The sequence below is a fragment of the Loxodonta africana genome, chromosome 11, assembly GCF_030014295.1.
Source record: "Loxodonta africana isolate mLoxAfr1 chromosome 11, mLoxAfr1.hap2, whole genome shotgun sequence".
NCBI lineage: Eukaryota > Metazoa > Chordata > Mammalia > Proboscidea > Elephantidae > Loxodonta > Loxodonta africana.
In genome coordinates this window covers 4,272,382-4,292,469 of record NC_087352.1, presented here as the reverse complement: position 1 = coordinate 4,292,469, position 20,088 = coordinate 4,272,382, and the positions used below count along the sequence as shown (strand labels likewise).

Here is a 20,088-nt window from a genome sequence, read left to right as displayed (position 1 = left end):
GCCAGTGGCTTAGAAAGTTAGGCATCCCAGTCCAACCTGAGGCCGCAGGTCAGACGCAAGGCCCCGAAAGTGCCACCAGCCTGAGGTCCCACGTGAGCAGGCGCAGGAGATTGAAGATGACCGTGGGTTCGCGGCACTGAGGCGATTCCTGGAACCCGGGAAGGAGGCGGAGCGGGGCTGAGCCTGGGTCTTTCTTCCTGAGGGCCTCCCACCAGTTGCTCAGCTTCTCCAACCTCGGCTCCCAGCCGGTTCTACCCAGCACGCTCCTCCCTGTAGTCTACCCACTCCACCTCCGGCCCCACTCACAGCTCTCCGTGCTTTGTGGCGCCTCCTTGGTGGTCGGAGGGACTTCCTGGACTAGCCCGGCCGAACCAGCTCCAGCTGCAGGTCGGACAGGGGCTCGAATGAAGAACCCGAAGGACCGAGCCTTCCCTCCTAATCCGCCCACGACACTCCCTGCCGCTGCCCAGTTCTGGATTGAGTGGACACTGAGACGGCGTGAATCCGGCTTGCCGGGATTTCCGTTAAGCGGGACGGATGCGCAAATCGGGTGGCTTTCGCCGGGAGGGGAGAGGGGGCAAGGGGCGCAGGCGGCACTCACGCAGGCCCCCACGTCGCGCCCTGCGGCCGCCAGCAGCTCCAGGGTCCGGCGGGTCCCGGGGAGCAGCTCCAGGCTGCGCAGGCTGCTCAGCACTGCCTGGGCGTCCGCGAGGCCGCGCGCCACCACACGGAGCCGCGCACAGGACTGCGGGGACAGGGCTGCTGTTAGAGAGGAAACTGTAGACGGGGCCTCGCCTCCCACCCAGGGACCGGGGCCTCACCGCGGGCCTGGGCGGCTCCCTTCTTCGGAGGCGGAAGGAGCAGTTGCGCGGCCCCCACCTCAGCGCCTCTTCCTCCTGCGGGACAAGGGCCAGGTGAGGCTGCGCCTCTGCAGCGCTGCCGAGTCTGGTCTTTTAGCACCCGCTACGGGTCTTTATGGGTCGGGTGGCGGACCGCTGTGCTTACTGTGCGCGGCCCCTGGAGCCCTCCGCGGGCAGGAATGGGGCTGAGGTGCACCGTCCGCTCCACTTTCGGGTCCCTGCGCCCCGCCCCGCTGTCCGAGTCCTTCCAGGGGATCCTTTTGGGGCTTGGGGCAAAGGCTGGTGTGTGCTAACGGCGAGGGCGGCGGGAAGCTCTCCTGGTCAGAATTCCGGTCCCTGAAAGGAGAGATGCGCCTGCTGGAAGCTAGGACGCCAGGTTCCCCCGGGACAGGGAAGGATGCCTGAAACCCCGGGCGTCCAGGGTCCTCACTCACGTAGCGATCCCTCAGCGCCTTGACCGCCGCCAGCGCCCCGGGGTCCAGCGAGCGATAGTGTGACAGGAGGCAGGGTCGGGGCTCCTGCACGACTGGCTCCGCTGCCACGCCCACGGTCACCAAGACCCACAGCCCCACGGCCACCGCGGCACCGACGTTCGAGCCCATCTCTGCTACTGCAGGAGAATGGGCGACAGGGAGGCCAAGGATAAGGCGGGGAAGTCCAACCCGCTCCCCCTGGTTAGACTCCCAGCCGGACAAAGGGATGACTGGGACCCCTCCTACCCTTAGCGATTCTCCCCTGCTCCTTCCATGCAGGGCACCCCCGCTGCCTCCTTCTGCAGCCGGGCCTGCCCTCCACTGTCCACTTGGTGGTCTCCAGGGTGGTGACCACCTTCGGCAGCGGTGCCCAGACCCTCCATGGCAGCTTTTATGTGTCTGTCGGTGAGCGGCCAAGCTTTCGGGTCCCAGGTCACGGAATGTCAGTTCTGGCCAGTGGCCACGTGGAATCCCTGCGAGGAGAAAGGACTTTACCTGCCTCTCTGAGACGCGTGCCAGGAATGACTGTGCCCCAGGCCTCTGCCACCAGATCTGATGCCTGTCCCTATCTCTCTTTCTGTCCCTTAAATATCTGATTCAGTTCCTCCCTCCCTGTAGCTCTGTCTTCCTTCCTGTTCTTCCCTTCTTCATGTGCCTCTCTTTTTGTCTTTTCCCCTCTGTTCCTGTCTGCGTCTTTTCCTCTGTCTGACTCACTCTGTCTCTCCTCCCTTCTTTTCCAGCAAATATCAGGCCAGGAGCTCTCTCTCTCCGTCTTTCTCTAACTCTGTTCCTCTCTGTGTGTCTTTATCTCTTTTTGTTTAGAGATAAAATCTACTACTTCTTTTTCTGATAATATAAGCAATGAAAGTCCATTGGAGAAAGCTTAAGAAATACAGAAAAGCATAAAGAAGAGAAGAAAAACCCCTATACCTTTACCCCTAAATTCTCATCCCTCACCCCACCCCTGGAACCAGTTTTCCAATATGTAAAAACTATAAATATACTAATCTGTGTGAGGAGCCCTGGTAGTGCAGTGGTTAAGAGCTTAGGTGCTAACCAAAAGGCTGGCAGTTCAAATCCACCAGCTGCTCCTTGGAAACCTTATGAGCGAGTTCTACTCTGTCCTAGTGGGTCACTATGAGTCGGAATCCACTGAAAAGCAATGGGTGATAGTTAATTATATAATCTGTGTGTATGTTTTCTGATTATCAAAGAAACATTCTGTGTAAAGATTCAGTCAATACAAAGACAGACAACTTAAGAGTTGAAGTAAGTCTTGCATTCCACACCCTGAAGTAACCTTTTTACTGGTTAGTAGCGATCTTGTCTTTGTTTTTTTTCTTTTCTCTGAACAATTTCACCCCAACTGGAAGCACACTGTATACAGTTTGGCACCCTGCACTTTATGTTTTATCATTATCTCTCATTTGCATCTCTCTACATCTTTCACTGTGCAGTATAGTTAGGGCCCCAACAGGAAACAGATGGCCCAATCAATTTAGGATAATTTGAGGTGGGTTTGATGCCAGGAGTATTTACAAAGAGATTGGAGAATAAAGGGTAATGACAAGGGCTAGTGCAGGGCCCAGGGGCCAGCAGCAGGGGGTCAGGGTTGGAGTGGTTACTGGACCTGGGACTGAGAGTCAAGTATATAGGTCTGGGAATCAGATCAGATGTAGGGACCCCACAAGAAGGACAAGTTGCCCTTGACTCAACCCTGATTCATGGTGACCCCATGTGTGTCAGAGCAGGACTGTCCTCCGCAGAGTTTTCAGTGGCTGAGTTTTCCGAAGTACATCGTTAGGCCTTTTATGTGAGGTGCCTCTGAGTGGTCTCAAATCTCCAACCACCCAGGGACCCCTGCAGGGAGGAAGCCTGAGAATAAATATCCTGGTCTCACACTCCCTCTCCCCTGACACTACCACTGGCCTTCCCCTTGGCTGCACCAAACCAGGGGCCCAAAGCTAGCTCCCCACAAGGGACCAGAGCAGGGCAGAGAAGCCAGGAGAGTGGATCCAGAGGGGGAACTAGAAGACATGCCCCCACGCCACTGTGAAGACTCGCATGCATTCTAACAGGCTCGTTTAATAACCAACACCCTATTGATGAGCATCGATGTTATTTCCAGTATTCTGTCAAACCAATAATTCTCAGCGGAGGTGGGGGAGCAATTCTGGCTCCCAGAGAATGTTGACAATGTTGGGACATTTTAGATTGTGACACCTAGGAGGGGGAGAGAGCTACTGGCATCTAGTGAATACAAGCCAAGGGTGCTATTAACATCCTAGAATGCACAGGACCGTGGCCCATAACAAAGATTATCCAGCCCAAAATGCCAATCGTACTGTGGTTGAGAAATCTTGGTTAAAGTAGCTCAGCCATGGATAACCTTGTGCACATTTGTCTATCTGCATTGCTGATGGTTTTCCTAAGATTCCAAGAAATGGAATTGCCAGTGAAAGAAGAGGATTCTTTTATCATTTTATTTTACGTGAACAATTAATTTTACTAGTTTTTTTTCTTCAAAATGATTTCATTTTCAAAATGAATGAAGTCTTTAGCTAAGGTCCAGGCTTTTATTTTTATGTACGACTACTTTTATGCATTGCATTGGGCAAATCTGCTGCAAAGGACCTCTTTAAAGTGTTGAAGAGCAAAGATGTCACCTTGAAGATTAAGCTGTGCCTGACCCAAGCCGTGGTATTTTCAATCACATCATATGTGTGTGAAAGTTGGACAATGAATAAGGAAGACCGAAGAAGAATTGACGCTTTTGAATTGTGGTGTTGGCAAAGAATACTGAATATGCCATGGACTGCCAAAGAATGAATAAATGTCTTGGAAGGAGTACAGCCAAAATGCTCCTTAGAAGCAAAGATGGCGAGACTATATCTTACCTACTTTGGACATGTTGTCAGGAGGGACCAATCTCTGGAGAGAGACATCATGCTTGGTAAAGTATATGGTCAACAAAAAACAGGAAGACCCTCAAAGTGATGGACTGACACAGTGGTTGCAACAATGGGCTCAAGCATCATAACGATTGTGGGCATGGCGCAGGGCTGGGCAGTTTTTCATTCTGTTGTACATGGGGTGGCTAGGAGTCGGAACAGACTCAAGGGCACCTAACAACAACGACTTTCCTTAAATTCCAAGGAAGATGAAGGCTAAGTGGCCCTTAGAAGCAGCTGAGGTTTCACGTGAAAATACACCATATTTAGCCTGAGAGCAGGGAAGTGGTGAGGTTCTTACTGGTTGTGAGTTTGGACCAGTTTTCTTTCACCGGGGCAAAACCACTTGGGCATGTTCTGATACACATCACCCCCTGCCTCCCAAATAGCTATACCAATCCCCTTTCCACTCACCTCCCCCCCACAAAAAACATGAAACCCATTGCCATTGAGTGGATTCCGACTCATAGCGACCCTACAGGACAGAGTAGAACTGCCCCGTAGAATTTCCAGGGAGCACCTGGTGGATTTCAACTGCCGACCTTTTGGTTAGCAGCCATAGCACTTAACCACTACGCCACCAGGGTTTCCTTCCCACTCTTACCTACCCACAAAAGAGTGCCAATCTTTCTTACTAACACCTGGCATTGCTACTTTAGACATCTTTTTAATTTTTTTAATGCAAAAAGTACAAACGACCTAAAGTCCCTTGACAGAGGAATGGTTAAACAAAGATCATTACATTTGCACCAAAACAAACAAACAAACATACAAAAAACACCCCCAAAGCCAAACCAGTTGCCATTGAGTCAATTCCTATTCATGGTGAACCCGTGTGTTTCAGAGTAGAACCGTGCTCCGTAGGATTTTCAAAGGCTGTGAACTTCATCAGGCCCTTCCTTTGAGACAACTCTGGGTGGACTTGAACCATCAACGTTTTGGTTAGTATTTCAGCACTTACCATTTGTACCACTGGAGAGACTCCAAAACAGTTGCTATTGAGTCAGTTCCAACTCATGTTGTTGTTGTTGTTGTTAGGTGCCCTCAAGTCAGTTCTCACTCATAGCAACCCTACGTACAAACGAAACGCAGCCTGATCCTGTGCTATCCTCATGACATTTGCCGTGTTTGAACGCATTTTTGCAGCCACTGTGTCAATCCATCTTGTTGAGCGTCTTCCTCTTTTTCAGTGACACTCTACTTTACCAAGCATTATGTCCTTCTCTAGGGACTGGTCCCTCCTGATAACATGTCCAAAGTATGTGAGAGTCTTGCCATCCTTTAAGGAGAATTCTGGTTTTACTTCTTTCAAGACAGACCTGTTCATTCTTTGTAATTCCAAGGGTATACTCAATATTCTATGCCTTCACCATAATTCAAAGGCATCAATTCTTCTTGGGTCTTCTTTACTCATTTTCCAACTTTCACACGCATAGGAGGTGATGGAAAATACCACGGCTTGGGTCAGTTGCCCTTTAGTCCTTAAAGAGATGTTTTTACTTTTTAACACTTTAAAAAGGTCTTTTGCAGCAGATTTGCCCAGTGCAATGTGTTGTTTGATCTCTTATCTGCTGCTTCCATGGGTATTGATCGTGGATCCAACTAAAATGAAATCCTTTACAAATTCGATCTTTTCTCCGTTTCTCATGGTGTTGCTTATTGATCCAGTTGTGAGGATTTTTGTTTTATGTTAAGATTTAATCCGTACTGAAGGCTGTAGTCTTTGATCTTCATCAGTAAGTGCTTCAAGTCCTCTTCACTTTTAGCAAGGAAGGTTGTGTCATCTGCATACTGAAGGCTGCTAATGAGTCTTCCTCCAATCCTGAAGCCTCATTCTTCTCCTTATAGTCCAGTTTCTCTGATTATTTGCTCAGCATACAGATTAAATAAGTATGGTGAAAGGGTAGAAACTTGACCCACATCTTTCCTAGTTTTAAACCATGCAGTATCCCCTTGTTCTGTTCGAATGACTGCCTCTTGGCACATGAGTACAATTAACTGTTCTGGAATTCCCATTTTCATAATGGTATCCGTAATTTGTTATGATCCACACAGTCCAATGCCTTTGCGTAGTGAATAATACACAGGTAAACATCTTTCCGATATTCTCTCGTTCAGTCATGATCCATCTGACGTCAGCAATGGTATCCCTCATCCGATGTCCTCTTCCGAATCCACCATGAATTTCCGGCAGTTCCCTGTAGATGTACCGCTGCAGCTGCTTTTGAATGATCTTCAGTAAAATTTTACTTGTGTGTGATAAGGACATTGTTCAATAATTTCCACATTCTGTTGGATCACTTTTCTTTGAAATGGGCACAAATACAGATTTCTTCTACTTGGTTGGCCAGGTAGCTGTCTTCCAAGTTTCTTGGCATAGACGAGTGAGCAATTTCAGCTCTACCTAAAATTATAAATATTGATTAATGAACTTAAGTACATTTATTAAAAGTGATCACATGTAGGAAGCTTGGTCCATCTTGCCCAAAACACACCTGAGCTATTTTGCACATGGGTAAAACCAGTTGCCATGGAGTCAACTCCAGCTGATTTTCCGGAAGAAGACTGCCAAGAATTTCTCTTGAGGTGCCTTGGGGTGGACTGGAACCTCCAACCTTCCTGTTAGTACCAGAAATTGTTAACCATTTGCATCACCCAGATCAGTCAATGTAGATGAGAGCAGAGCATCACTAAAAATAGTCCCGAGAGCCTGGGATCCAACCTCAACTGCACCACTGCATCTGTGTGAGCCTCAGTAGGACTCATAATCTCTCTGTGCCTCAGTTTCCTCATCTATAAAACCTCAGCCAATAGCAGGACCTACCTCACAGTGTTGCTGGGGAAAATAAAGCAGGAAATATACCAAAGAGCTTAGATGGGCCCTGGCCCACGGGCAGTGCTCACTAGGCATTAAATTAGCTGAGATTATTATCAGTGGCTGAGAAAAACATGTCTGTACTTCCAATTCCCAACAGAAAACTAACAATGCTTTGTAATTAGCAAAGGAATAAATATAATAAATATAGCGGTTAAAACATGGCAGCCAGACAGTTCCTCAGAAAAGTGACTTCAGAGACCCAAGTGGAGAGGAGGGAAAGGAGTCCATCTAGGACAAAGAAAGAATGACACAGGGACATAAATAGACAGACAGTGATGGAATGACAAGACAGAGCTATGGGAGGCAAGAGCAGGAGAAACTCAGGTGAACTCCCCAAGAGAGGGCACTTGGGTGGGTACCACCGCCAGCCCTTAGGGTTCAGAAGAAAAACACACGTCTGAAAAGTGAGCTGAAAAGTCTATTCCTAGAGAACAGGAGGGAGACAGACATGGAAAGACAAACAGAAGTCCAAGAGAGACGCAAGCATTTGGCTGAGAGAGAGGCCTGGGACAGAGCCATCCCTGGCACAGGCCCAGATGCAGGTGAAGCCCTTTAGCCAGGCAGGGATCCCACAGGGCTGTTGGCCAGCGCTGACGTTGGGCAACTTGACCCAGGACAGGAAAGCCCCGCCGTTCCTCCCCCAAACACATAAAAGAGGCCATGGAGGGTCCAGGCACCGCTGCGGAACGCGGACACCACTCTGGAGACCACCAAGCCTGCAGTGAATGGGCAGGCCCGGCTGCAGTCCGAGGCAACGAGGGTGCCCTGCAGGTAAGGAACAGGGGAGAGTCGCTCAAGGTGGAAGTTTGTCCCCTGTGTGCGCTCCTCTCCTGCACTCCAAGCAGCAGTCCCGCTGTGAGTCTAACCACGGGGAGAGGGTTGGATTCGTCCGCCTTCTCCTTGGCCTCCCTGACATCCCTCCTCCTGTAGGGGCAAAGATGGGCTCGAACGTCGGTGCCGCGGTGGCCGTGGGGCTGTGGGTCTTGGTGACCGTGGGCGTGGCAGCGGAGCCAGTCGTGCAGGAGCCCCGACCCTGCCTCCTGTCACACTATCGCTCGCTGGACCCCGGGGCGCTGGCGGCGGTCAAGGCGCTGAGGGACCGCTACGTGAGTGACGACCCTGGACGCCCGGGGTTTCAGGCATCCTTCCCTGTCCCGGGGGAACCTGGCGTCCTAGCTTCCAGCAGGTGCATCTCGCATCTCAGCGTCTGGAATTCTGACTAGGAGAGCTTCCCGCCGCCCTCGCCGTTAGCACACACCAGCCTTTGCCCCAAGCCCCAAAAGAATCCACTGGAAGGACTCGGACAGCGGCGTGGGGCGCAGGGACAGGGCAGTGGAGAGCGCGGTGCGGCTCCTCCTGAATCCCGCCGGCGGAGGGCCCCGGGTCCGCGCGCAGTAAGCACAGCGGTCCGCCACCCGTCCCGTAGCCGGTCCAGGAACACCAGACTCGGCAGCGCTGCAGAGGCGCAGCCTCACCTGGCCCTTGTCCCGCAGGAGGAAGAGGCGCTGAGGTGGGGGCCGCGCAACTGCTCCTTCCGCCTCCGAAGAAGGGAGCCGCCCAGGCCCGCGGTGAGGCCCCGGTCCCTGGGTGGGAGGCGCGGCCCCGTCTACAGTTTCCTCTCTAATCGCAGCCCTGTCCCCGCAGTCCTGTGCGCGGCTCCGTGTGGTGGCGCGCGGCCTCGCGGACGCCCAGGCAGTGCTGAGCAGCCTGCGCAGCCTGGAGCTGCTCCCCGGGACCCGCCGGACCCTGGAGCTGCTGGCGGCCGCAGGGCGCGACGTGGGGGCCTGCGTGAGTGCCGCCTGCGCCCCTTGCCCCCTCTCCCCTCCCGGCGAAAGCCACCCGATTTGCGCATCCGTCCCGCTTAACGGAAATCCCGGCAAGCCGGATTCACGCCGTCTCAGTGTCCACTCAATCCAGAACTGGGCAGCGGCAGGGAGTGTCGTGGGCGGATTAGGAGGGAAGGCTCGGTCCTTCGGGTTCTTCATTCGAGCCCCTGTCCGACCTGCAGCTGGAGCTGGTTCGGCCGGGCTAGTCCAGGAAGTCCCTCCGACCACCAAGGAGGCGCCACAAAGCACGGAGAGCTGTGAGTGGGGCCGGAGGTGGAGTGGGTAGACTACAGGGAGGAGCGTGCTGGGTAGAACCGGCTGGGAGCCGAGGTTGGAGAAGCTGAGCAACTGGTGGGAGGCCCTCAGGAAGAAAGACCCAGGCTCAGCCCCGCTCCGCCTCCTTCCCGGGTTCCAGGAATCGCCTCAGTGCCGCGAACCCACGGTCATCTTCAATCTCCTGCGCCTGCTCACGTGGGACCTCAGGCTGGTGGCACTTTCAGGGCCTTGCGTCTGACCTGCGGCCTCAGGTTGGACTGGGATGCCTAACTTTCTCAGCCACTGGCTGCGAGGGCGGCCTGGATCTCCCCCTGTCGGCCAATGGGCGATGGAAGCGCAAGACACTCTCGGTCACCATTGGTCAGTCTTGGATCGCTGGCGTTGGGTACGACGAGAGCCTCAGAGAGGGGCGTGTGTTTCCCTGAGCAGGAGAATGCTGTGCCCTGAAGCGGCGACATTTCCGTGGATGCTTCGCCCCACTGTCCCCGGGACCAGGACATTTGACTCGCGTGTCTTCAGTCCTGCGCCCCCCCGGCTGCTGACCGTCCACGTGAGCAAGGAGCAGCCTGAGAGTCTGTGAATCTGTGACTCCTGGATTCCTCCGCCTGGGGAGACCGCACTCCCTGGGAGATTTGGGAGTTAAATGGCCAAAAGTTCTCAAGTTATGTTTTGGATTCCGTTACTGATGTGTTGTTTGTATTTCTAAATGTCTTTTGCCTCGGTGCTATCATGCCTTCAGGTGTTATTTCTTGCCTTGATTTTTTGCCATGGGATCATTTTAAAGCACACTGTTCAGCAAAAAACGCGGACCGAGGGACTCAGTTGACCTGAATTTCAATTCAGACCCCGCCACTCAGTCGTAGAGTAACCGTAAATTACTTCTCTCTGGGCCTCAGTTTCCTTAGCGAGACAATGGCATTGTTCTCCTTCCCCTGTAAATGAGTAATGTCATGGAAGCCCTGTGTCTAAAGGTGTCAGCTCAGGGCATAGTAGGGGCTTAATAAATGGTCTCCATTAGATAATCACACACACTTAAACACGCAAGCACTTGTATTACTTTTTCTTGTCCAAATCCGTGGGCTAGCAAGCGGGCACAGTTGTTTTGATGACTGCATGCCTCTTTCTCAAGGTCACCCAGCTCCTGAGAATCCAGACCCTTTGATTCTAGTGCTTTCAACCACTGGCCCACCTTCTTTCCTAAGAAAATAGCGAAGTGTGTCCTGTCATGGAAGGTTGGTCAGGATATTCAGAACTCACAGTTGGTGCAACGTCTCCTTGCAGGAGCCCTATAGAGGCACCGTGGGGAAGCTGGGCTGCTAAGGGAGGGGCTGGTGGTTTAAACTCACCAGCCACCCTGGGGGAGAAAGAAGTGACAGTGTGCTTCCATAGACATATACAGCCTTGGAAACCCTATGGGGCAGTTCTACTCCGTGCTATAGGGTTGCTATGAGTTGGACTCCACGGAATCCACCGGATGGACAAGGGGTTTGGTTTTGGTTTGCAAAGTCTCCCACCCCCCTGAATTAAGGGCCCCTCTGCAAGTGGCAGACACTGATGAAGATACCGGTAGGTGTTGTGGGCACATCCCTGCTCTTGGTTATGAAACATTACCATGTATCTGTTGTGGACTGAATTGTGTGCCCCAGAAATATGCCCTGTAAATGCTCACCCCACTGCCTGTGGTTATAAGCCCTTTTGGGAAAGGGTTGTCTTTATTATGTTAACAAGGCAGGATTAGTGTAGGCTGTGCCTTGAGTCAATCTCTTTTCAGATATAAAGGAGATTAAACAAGAAGCAGAGATGGGGGAAGAGAGAAGCCAAGCCAGGTGAAGATCACCCAGCAGCAGAAGCTGAGCGACGGGGACCTTCCTCCGGAACCAACACAGAGAGAGAGAAAGCTACCCCTAGATCCGGCGCCCTGAATTCCGACCTCCAGCTCCCTAAACTGTGAAAAAATACATTTCTGTTTGTTAAAGCCGCCCACTTGTGGTGTTTCTGGTATAGCAGCGCTAGATAACTGAGGCACTATCAGAGCTCCTGTCCAGCCTCTCCCTGGTTTCATGAGTGAGGAAAAGACAGGGTTGGGGTAGGACTCGAGTCAAAAAGCTCTCAGCAAATGCTTGTCTCCAAGAAATTCATCGTCTCTGGATCCAGATCTAGCTGCACTGCGCGGGAGGCTAGAGAGGCAGTGGTTACTGTCTGAGTGTCAGACAAACGCGGGAAAATCCTTACCACTAATCTGCTGTGTGGCCTTAGGCAGCTCTCTTAACCTCTCTGAGCTCCTCCAGTTTTGTACTTCCTTCAAATGTAGGCAAACCACAGTAGAGCCGTGGTGTGACTGTGGATGTTCGGCAACACATTGTGGCCAAAGCTCCCTGACCGGGGCAGGGGCAGAAGGGTTCCCTCCATCAAGGGAGGGTGTCTCTGGTTCCATTTGGCACTGGCCCTTCCCTTTGCCTAGAAAGTTCTTCCCTCTCATCCTGGCATGGCTCCCTCCCTCTCTCCTTCAGGTCTTTCCTCAAATGCCATTTTCTGAGGCCAGTCCATTTAAGGCACACTCCTTCCTGAAAGCTCCTTCCTGCTTTATCTTTGCTCCCTGACATTATGAATGTATAAGCCCTGCTTAACTTTCCCCGTGCGCTGTCTGTTCCTCCTCCCTAGTAAATAAGCCCCTTGAGGGATCCTGTCTGTTGTGTTTTGTTTTTCATAGCAGGTGCATTGGTTAAGAGCTCAGGCTGCTAACCATGAATGTTGGCAGTTGGAATCCACCAGCCCCTCTTTGGAAATCCTATGGAGGCAGTTCTACTCTGTCGAATAGGGTCGCTATGACTGGAGGGCAATGGGGTATACCTGACACTTTCAACAGTACGGGGCACAAGGCAGGGACTGAAAAAACACGTGTTGAATGAGCATATGAATGAAACCATTTGTCAAAAAACACGTGTTGAATGAGCACATGAATGAAACCGTTTGTTCAAACTGATTGGTTTCCCTTGAACTAGTTGGCCATGAGCCAATTCTTTAGCAGAGCCTCGGGTTCCTGGGTCCCTCTATGCTGGGACAATTCAGGAATATTTTAAGGCATGCTTCTCTCTCAGCACCAGGTGTAGAAAGGTAGGGCACAGCTGGTCTCCCCTCTTAATCCTTGGGTGTCCTGCCTTTCTGACTCTCTTTCCCCACCCCCAGCAACCCTCTCCCTGCATCTTCCCTTCTCTCAAAGAGCCCTCCTCTCAGAAGCTCCAGCAACACCTCCTAGATGTGCTGTTGTGCTCCCTCCCCTTTTTGGAGAAAAAAAAAATGGAGTAGTTTGCGGAAAGACAAATCCCTCCCCCATCCAGTCCAAATTCCAGCAACGTCAGGACCCTTGTGATGGGGCTGAGCTGCCCAGCCCTGTGGGTTGCCTTGCTTAGGACTTCGCCTTCCTGGGGGTGAACAGGGAATCCTCAGAGTCCACGTCAGTTTCTCTTTCACTCCAGAGTCACTTACCTCATTTGGCTCTGCCCTGCTCTGGGCGTCCCCAGCCTGGGGCTTCCCCTGGTGGCAGATGTCACCCTAAGGCTGTTTTCACTTTTCCTACATCAGCCTGGTTTGTCCGTTCAGGCTAAAAGCTGCACCATGGGGCTCCGGCAGCAGTTGTATCCCAGCCAGAGCTGGAAATTCAGATACAGAGCCGGTGGCAAAGAAGAAGGCTAAGACCTAGAGAATCAGACTGAAGTCGGAGACCTTGAACAAAACCGAGTGAGAGACCCCAGATGACAGAGTTGCAGAGTAGCGCTTGGATTGTCCTCCTACTGACAGTGAGGAGAGCAGGATTGAAGCTGGGTGAGCCTCGCCTCTGTCATAGCCCATGACCCTCAGCTCCCCCAGCCCCCATGCTCAGCAACAGGTCTCCCCAGCCCTTCAACTCCGCATCCCCTCATCTTCCTATCCCCTCATCTCTCCATCCCTCCATTACACAGACAAAGTTGTGTGCTGCCTGCTGGCACTGATGTTGATGTCTACAATGCTGACCACGACAGGAGCAGTTCCCATCTGTATACCCAGTGGGACCCCTCTGAATGCAAGGGGGTGCCGCATCGACCAGTTCAAGTCCCTGTCCCCACGGGAGCTGCAGGCCTTCCAGAGGGCCAAAGACGCCTTTGTGAGTCTCCTTCTGCCCTTTTGCTCCAACCTTTCCTCTTGGGCTAAACTTGCTGCACCCTGCTACCTCCTTCACTGAGCTTACCTCCACCACCCACTTCACTGGGCTGCCTCCAACCTACTTCACTGGGCTAACTTGCACCCTCCCTTCACTGGGCTAACCTCCACCCTGCTTCATGGGTGATCTGCTTTTAATGCAGTGGGCTAACCTGTGTCCTCCACAATGGAGGCCTCTCTACCATCTGTTGGTGGGTTAACCTCCCTTCCTCCTGTTGTTAACCATCCTCCAGTCCTGCACTCGTCTAACCTTCATCCCTTCTCCTGTGGGCTAAACTTTACCTTTGCTCTCTAGGAAGAGTCACTCTTGCTGAAGGATGGGAGCTGCAGCTCCCTTCTCTTCCCCAGGACCTGGGACCTGAGGCAGCTGCAGGTGAGCTGGGAGAGTCAGGGCCACCCCTGCCCTCACCTGGTCCTGCTCATCCTGTACCTTATGTGGCCTCTTCACCTCTCCTCACTTGTCCCTCTCTTCTTCTCCCATCCTAGTCCTCTCTTCCCTGTTCTCTTCACCTGAGCGCACTAGCTGTGCCCTCACCTGTGTCCCTCACCTGTCACCTTCACCTGTTCGTTTCTTGATCCCCACTCATCTCCACACCTCACCTGTTCTCTCTAAGGTGCAATGCTCACCTGTCTTCTATCTCCTCTCCTCAGGTGTGGGAGCGCCCTATGGCCTTGGAGGCTGAGCTGGCCCTGACAGTGAAGGTCCTGAGGACCATGTCTGACTCAGCTCTGGGAGCCGTCCTGGACCAGCCCCTTCACACGCTGCACCACATCCACTCCAAGCTCCGGGCCTGTGTGAGTCCTCGGGGGGGGGGCACCCGAGACCCTTCTGTGGGCTCTGGCCCTGTGAGACCCCACCTCTCTGCCCAGGCCCTGTCTCACACATCCCTGCCCTCTGCTCACAGGTCTCCGCTCAGCCCACATCAGGTCCCAGACCCCAGAGCCGCCTCCACCGCTGGCTGCACAGGCTCCAGAAGGCCACGAAGAAGGTAAGTGACAGGAAGGGGTGGATGCCAGGGTCTTGCATAAGGGAGGAGGCTGATGCCGGGCAGTGAGAGACCACTGACTCGTCTCTCCCACAGGAGTCCCAAAGCTGCCTCGAGGCCTCTGTCATGTTCAACCTCTTCCGCCTTCTCACACGGGACCTGAAATGTGTTGCCAGTGGGGACCAGTGTGCCTGAGAACTGGACCCACCATCCACCCTCTCCCAGCACCCCAGACATTGTATATATGCACTGACCAGTGTTCTTAAATTATTGCCACCAGATCACTATTTATGTATGTGTGCAGAGACCCAAACTCTGAGCACACAAGATGTTTATTTTTCTACTTTTTTTTTAAAATTGTGTAAATAGACACTGAGAAAAGTGATGTGGGACTCTGTGTGCATTAATTTTTTTTAATAATTTATTTTTGTGGTTGTTGCTGAGAACATACACAGCAGAACATACACTAATTCAACAGTTTCTACATGTACAATTCAGTGACATTGATGACATTCCTTGAGTTGTGTAACATTCTCACCCTCCTTTTCTGAGTTGTTCCCCCACCATTAACATAAAATCACTGCCCCCTAGGTTTCCTGTCTAATCTTTGGAGCTGCTGTTGTCAATTTGATCCCATGTAGATAGTTCTTAAGTGCTCAAGGCGGATATTCTCTACTAGTTAAGCTAAACTATTGTTTGGTTTGGATACTTTTGGTTTAAGGTTTAAAATTATCTCAGGGCAATAGTTCTAGGGGTTCATCCAGCCTTCATGGATCCATGAAATATGAATTCCGTGATAATTTGAAATTCTGTTCCACATTTCCCCCATTTGATCAGGTTTCTTCTATAGAATCTTTGATCAAAATGTTTAATGGTATCTGAACATCACCCAGTTCTTCTGGTTTCATGGCCAAGGAGGCAGCTGTTGATGAAGGCATTTAACCACGCATCCCATTTCCTTCCCTGATTCCTGACTCTCCTTCTTCCTCTATTGCTTTAGGTGAATAGAGGCCAATTGTAACTTGGATGGCCACTTGCAAGCTTTTAAGACCCAAGGCACTATGCAATGAACTAGGAGGTAGAACAGAAGCACTAAACATGTTATTAGGCCAGTTAACTGGGATGTCCCATGAAACCATAACCCTGAAACTCCAAACTAAGAGACCAAATCCCATGAGATGTTGGGTTGTACATAAGCAGTCTTTGAGGACTAGGGTGGGCCTAACTCAAGCCACGGTGTTTTCAGTCTCCTCATATGCATGCTTAGCAATGAATAAAGAAGACTGAAGAAGAACTCATGCATTTGAATAATGGCGTTGGGGAAGAATATTGAATACGCTGTGGACTGCCAGAAGAACGAACAAATCTGTAGTGGAAGAAGTACAGCCAGAGTGCTCCTTAGAAGCTGGGACAGCGAGACTTCATCTTACATACTTTGGACGTACTATGAGGAGAGACCAGTGCTTGGAGAAGGATATCATGCTTGCTAAAGTAGAGGGTCAGAGAAAAAGAGGAAACCCTCGGTGAGACGGATTGACACAGTAGCTGCAACAATGGGCTCAAAACGGCAAGAATTGTGAGAATGGTGCAGGACCAGGCAGTGTTTTTTCTTTTGTTAAAGGTCTGAGTCAACTAGAAGACACCTAACAGCAACAACAAACAGCCTTACCAGCCCCCCTTTTTGTTGTTGTTGTTGTAACCATACCTATCACACTTTTGCCAATTCAACTTTTTATAGCAACTGCGTTAATCTTCCCTACTCTTAATGTGATTTTGCCATTGTCATAAATGGAAACTCAGTACTCCATAAGCAATAACCCCTCTTCCCCCTTCCCCCCAGGCCTGGTAACCACTAAGAAGAAACTTTGGTCTCTATACATTTGCCTGTTCTCATCTTTTTATATAAGCGAGGTCACAGAGTATTTGTTCTTTGTGATTGACTTATTTCACTTAACATAAGGTCTTCAAGCTCCATTCACACGGAAGCATGTATCAACACTTCGTTTCTCATACTGGTTGAGTAGTACCCCGTTGTATGTACATAGCATACTTTGTCTATCTATTCATCTATTAATGGGCCTTTAGATTGTTTCCACTTTTTGACTACTGTAAATAGTGCTGCAGTGAACACTGCTGTACAAGTGCCTGAATCTCGGCTTTCAAGTCTTCGGGGTATATACCTAGGAACGGCATTGCCGGGTCCTATGGTGGTCCTAGTGTTGGTTTTTGGAGGAACTGCCACACTGTTTTCCGCAGTGGCTGTACCATTTTGCATTCCCACCAGCAATGGATGAGGGTTCGAATTTCTGCACATCCTTGCCAGTATTTATTTTCTTTCTTTCTTTTTTTTAAATCTTAGCCATCCTAGTGGAAGTGAAATGGTGTCTCATTGTGGTTTTGATTTGCATCTCTCTGATGGCTAACGACGCTGAGCATCTTTTCATTCATTCGGCGGCCATTTGAACGTTCTCTTTGGTGAAATATCTATTCAAGTCCTTTGTCCATTTTATAATTTGGTTATTTGTCTTTTTGTTGTTGAGTTGTCAACTTTTTACATATATTTTGGTTATTAGGTCTTGTCAGATATATCATTTCCAAAGATATTCTCCCAGTGGGTAGCTTGTCTTTCCATAATTTTTGTAGTCTTTTGATGAAAAAAAGGTTTTAATATTTATGAGGTTCCATTTATTTTTTTCTTTTGCTGTTTGTGCTTTTGTTGGTATATTAGATAATTCATTGTTGAAAGCTAGGCCTGACGGCATTGCTCCTGCATTTTCTTCTAAGGATTTTACAGTTTTAGTTTTCGCATTTAGGTCTTTAATCCATTTTGAATTTGTTCTTGTGTATGATGTGAGGCATGGATCCTGTTTCATTTTTCCACATGTGGACATCCAATTTTCCCAGGACCGTTTATTGAAAAGACTCAATTTTCCCCTATCAAATGGACTTAGCAGCCTTGTCAAAAATAAGTTGACCGTAGATGTGTGGGTTTATTTTTGGACTTTCAATTCCATTCCGTTGGTGTATAAGCCTAATGTTATACCAGTACCAGGTTGTTTTGATTACTGTAGCTGTATAGTATGCTTTAAAATCAGTAAATGTGAGTCCTCCTACTGTGTTCTTTTTCAAATTTCATTAGCTATTCAGGGCCTCTTGCCATTCCACAAAAAGTTGAGGAATGGTTTTTCCATTTCTGTAAAGAAGGCTGTTGGAATTTTGATTGGAATTGCATTGCATCTATAAATTGTTTTGGGTAGTATTGACATCTTAGTAATATTAAGTCTTCCAATCCATGAACATGGAACATCTTTCCACTTATTGAAAATCTTCTTTAATCTCTCTCAGCAGTGTTTTATAATTTTCATTGTATAAGTCTTTCACATCCATGGCTAATTTTTTTTTTAATTTTTTGAAGTTTATTTAATATATAATTTTGCAAGTTGGGGTAAATTTCAACTAGATAGTCAAAAAAGTTTCCCAAGATGAAAGCCCTGATTAAATTTATTCCTATGCATTTTATTCTCTTGGATGCTATTGTAGATAAAAGAGTTTCTCTAATTTCCCTTACAGATTTCTCAATCCAAGTGTATAGAAACCCAACTGAGTTTTATTTATTCATCTTCTACCCTGCAACTTTACTTAATTTCTCTATTAACTTAGAAGGTTTCTTACGGACTCTTTGGAATTTTCTATATATAGGGTCATGTCATCTGTGTAGTCCAGTTCCTTCTCTGATTCTTGTGTTTCCTTCTTTCTGTTTTCTTCCAGACAAATAAAGACAAATAGTGGTATCTTAGATGGTTTATCCTTATTTTCTGAGAGCCCGACTGTGATGTGCCTCAGTGCAGATCTCTTTGAGTTTATCCTGACTGGGGTTCTACGAACTTCTAGAATTTGTAGCTTCATGTCTTTCATCAGATTGGGGAAATTTTCTGCCATTATTTTTTCAAATATTCTTTCTGTCCCTTTCTCTCGCTCACCTTCTGGAATTCCCACGATGCACATATTAGGTGTCTTGATGCTGTCCCGTAATTCCATTAAACCATACTCGGCCTTATTGAGCCTCTGTTTTTGTTGCTCTTCAGCCTCTGTAAGTTCAACTATTTTATCCTCTAACCTGCTGATTCTTTCTTCTGCCTGATTAAATCTGTTGTTAAATCCTTCCATTGTTTTTCTCATTCTGGTTATTGTCCCATCCAGTTGCAATCTTTCCATCTGGTTTCTTTTTATCTCATTTTTTAAAAAAGATGTTCAATTTGTTCTTGCGTGGTTTCCCTTATTTCTTTTAGATCTTTGTCTATGTTTTCTCTCAACTCTTTAATTATGTTTAACGTTTTTGTAGTATATTCTTCCATTCTTAATTATTCGGTCTTCCATAGGTGTGCTTTTGGCCCCTCCATCATGTTCATTTGAATGGACCACTTTTTCTCTTTTCTTTGTCTGTTTTGTGATTTTTTGTTGGGGTGCTGGAATTTTTGAAGATATTAGCCTTCTCAGTTCCCCTCCAGTATTTGGTGTTTTTGCCCACACTACTTCCTGCGAAAATCCCTTAGGTGGGCTGAGCCTTCAGCTTTTGCTTACCATTTCTTCTCCCTCTCTGTGATAGCTCCTTCTCCCTCCCTAGTTTAATGAGGATTGAAAAGTTCCAGATGTCAGTTTTCAACTTTCTATATCTCCCAAGCACACCAAAGAACACACTGTAGTCAGCCCACACACCAGCAGGCACTGCCACTCAGATGAGATACTGCAAACTAATCTATCTGTCCGCCAGGAGGTGCAGACCTCTCTCTGTTTATTATTCCCTTCTCTTCTCTGTTTCGGCAAACACATTTTCAGTCAGAAATTTCATACCCGGTGAACCCCTTTTGGAGCTGGGTGTTGCCCTCCAGTCCTGCCAGTAGCTTCCTTTCCTGCTCTGTGGGGATTGCTTATATCTAAGCTGGCATTCAGGGGAAGCACAGGCAGACTTTCCTCCATTTCATGAGGAGGAGGGGCTAGCATTTCCCAGAAGGACCTCCAAGAGATCTGTCTTGTTGGTTTCAGAGCCCCAGTGGTCCCGTGTCCTGTGGTGGTTGGAGGAGCAGTCTCCACTTAGGTGACCTGGCTCCCCTGTAGGGAACCTTCTGTAGGAGTCTGTATCAGTCCAGCAGCTGACAGTTACCTGGTGGGAGAGGGGCTGTCACTCTCCAGACAGAACCTCAAGTAGGTCTGCCTTGATGCTATCGGAACCCCCTCCCCGCCCCCCACCAGTAGAATGCTTGTTTTGGTTGTAGCTTCCACTCAAGATGTCTGTTTCCTAGCACACAGCAATCTCAGTCAGCAGTCCTTAGCACCAGCAGGAAGGGGAGCAGACAGACCTGAAATAATCTCCAGGGAGGTATGCCCTGTTGGTATCCGATGCCTGAGCCATGGGATGCTCAGGGAGACAGAGTGCTGACCATGAAAGCAGACTTCACTAAGGGTACCTTCTGCAGCAATTCACAGCAGCCTGGCAGATGCCAGGGACTGGGTGGGGAATGGCTGTCTGATTGGACCCCTAGGGAGGTCTACCTTGTAGCTATCAGAGTTCCCCAGTAGAATGTTGGCTATTAGGGCAGCCTCCACTCAAGACGCCTGTTTCCTAGCACCCAGCAGCCTCAGT

At 49.5% G+C, this 20,088-nt stretch overlaps 2 protein-coding genes and 1 pseudogene across 2 annotated transcripts; 2 read left to right on the top strand and 1 right to left on the bottom strand.

The window, feature by feature from the left end:
• Positions 1-49: 49 nt before the first annotated feature.
• LOC104846971 (interferon lambda-4-like) lies at positions 50-1,462 on the bottom strand (annotated as a pseudogene).
• A 6,638-nt stretch (positions 1,463-8,100) lies between these two features.
• LOC104845416 (interferon lambda-4-like) lies at positions 8,101-13,451 on the top strand. The gene is given in 5 exon segments (XM_010600327.3): positions 8,101-8,268; positions 8,656-8,730; positions 8,807-8,950; positions 9,171-9,245; positions 9,404-13,451. Coding segments are annotated over 5 exon segments (561 nt in total). The 3' UTR covers positions 9,503-13,451.
• Positions 13,112-14,642, top strand: LOC100659865 (interferon lambda-3-like). The gene is made up of 5 exons (XM_003420833.4): positions 13,112-13,405; positions 13,757-13,834; positions 14,113-14,256; positions 14,367-14,450; positions 14,544-14,642. The coding sequence occupies exons 1-5, from the start codon at positions 13,112-13,114 to the stop codon at positions 14,640-14,642; spliced, it is 699 nt and encodes a 232-aa protein (XP_003420881.2).
• Positions 14,643-20,088: the final 5,446 nt, after the last annotated feature.

Coding starts and splice junctions, on each gene's coding strand:
- LOC100659865 (XM_003420833.4), top strand. CDS start 13,112: ATGACCCTCAGCTCCCCCAGCCCCCATGCTCAGCAACAGGTCTCCCCA. Junction 13,406..13,756: donor AGAGGGCCAAAGACGCCTTT/GTGAGTCTCCTT, acceptor TTTGCTCTCTAG/GAAGAGTCACTCTTGCTGAA. Junction 14,257..14,366: donor ACTCCAAGCTCCGGGCCTGT/GTGAGTCCTCGG, acceptor CTCTGCTCACAG/GTCTCCGCTCAGCCCACATC.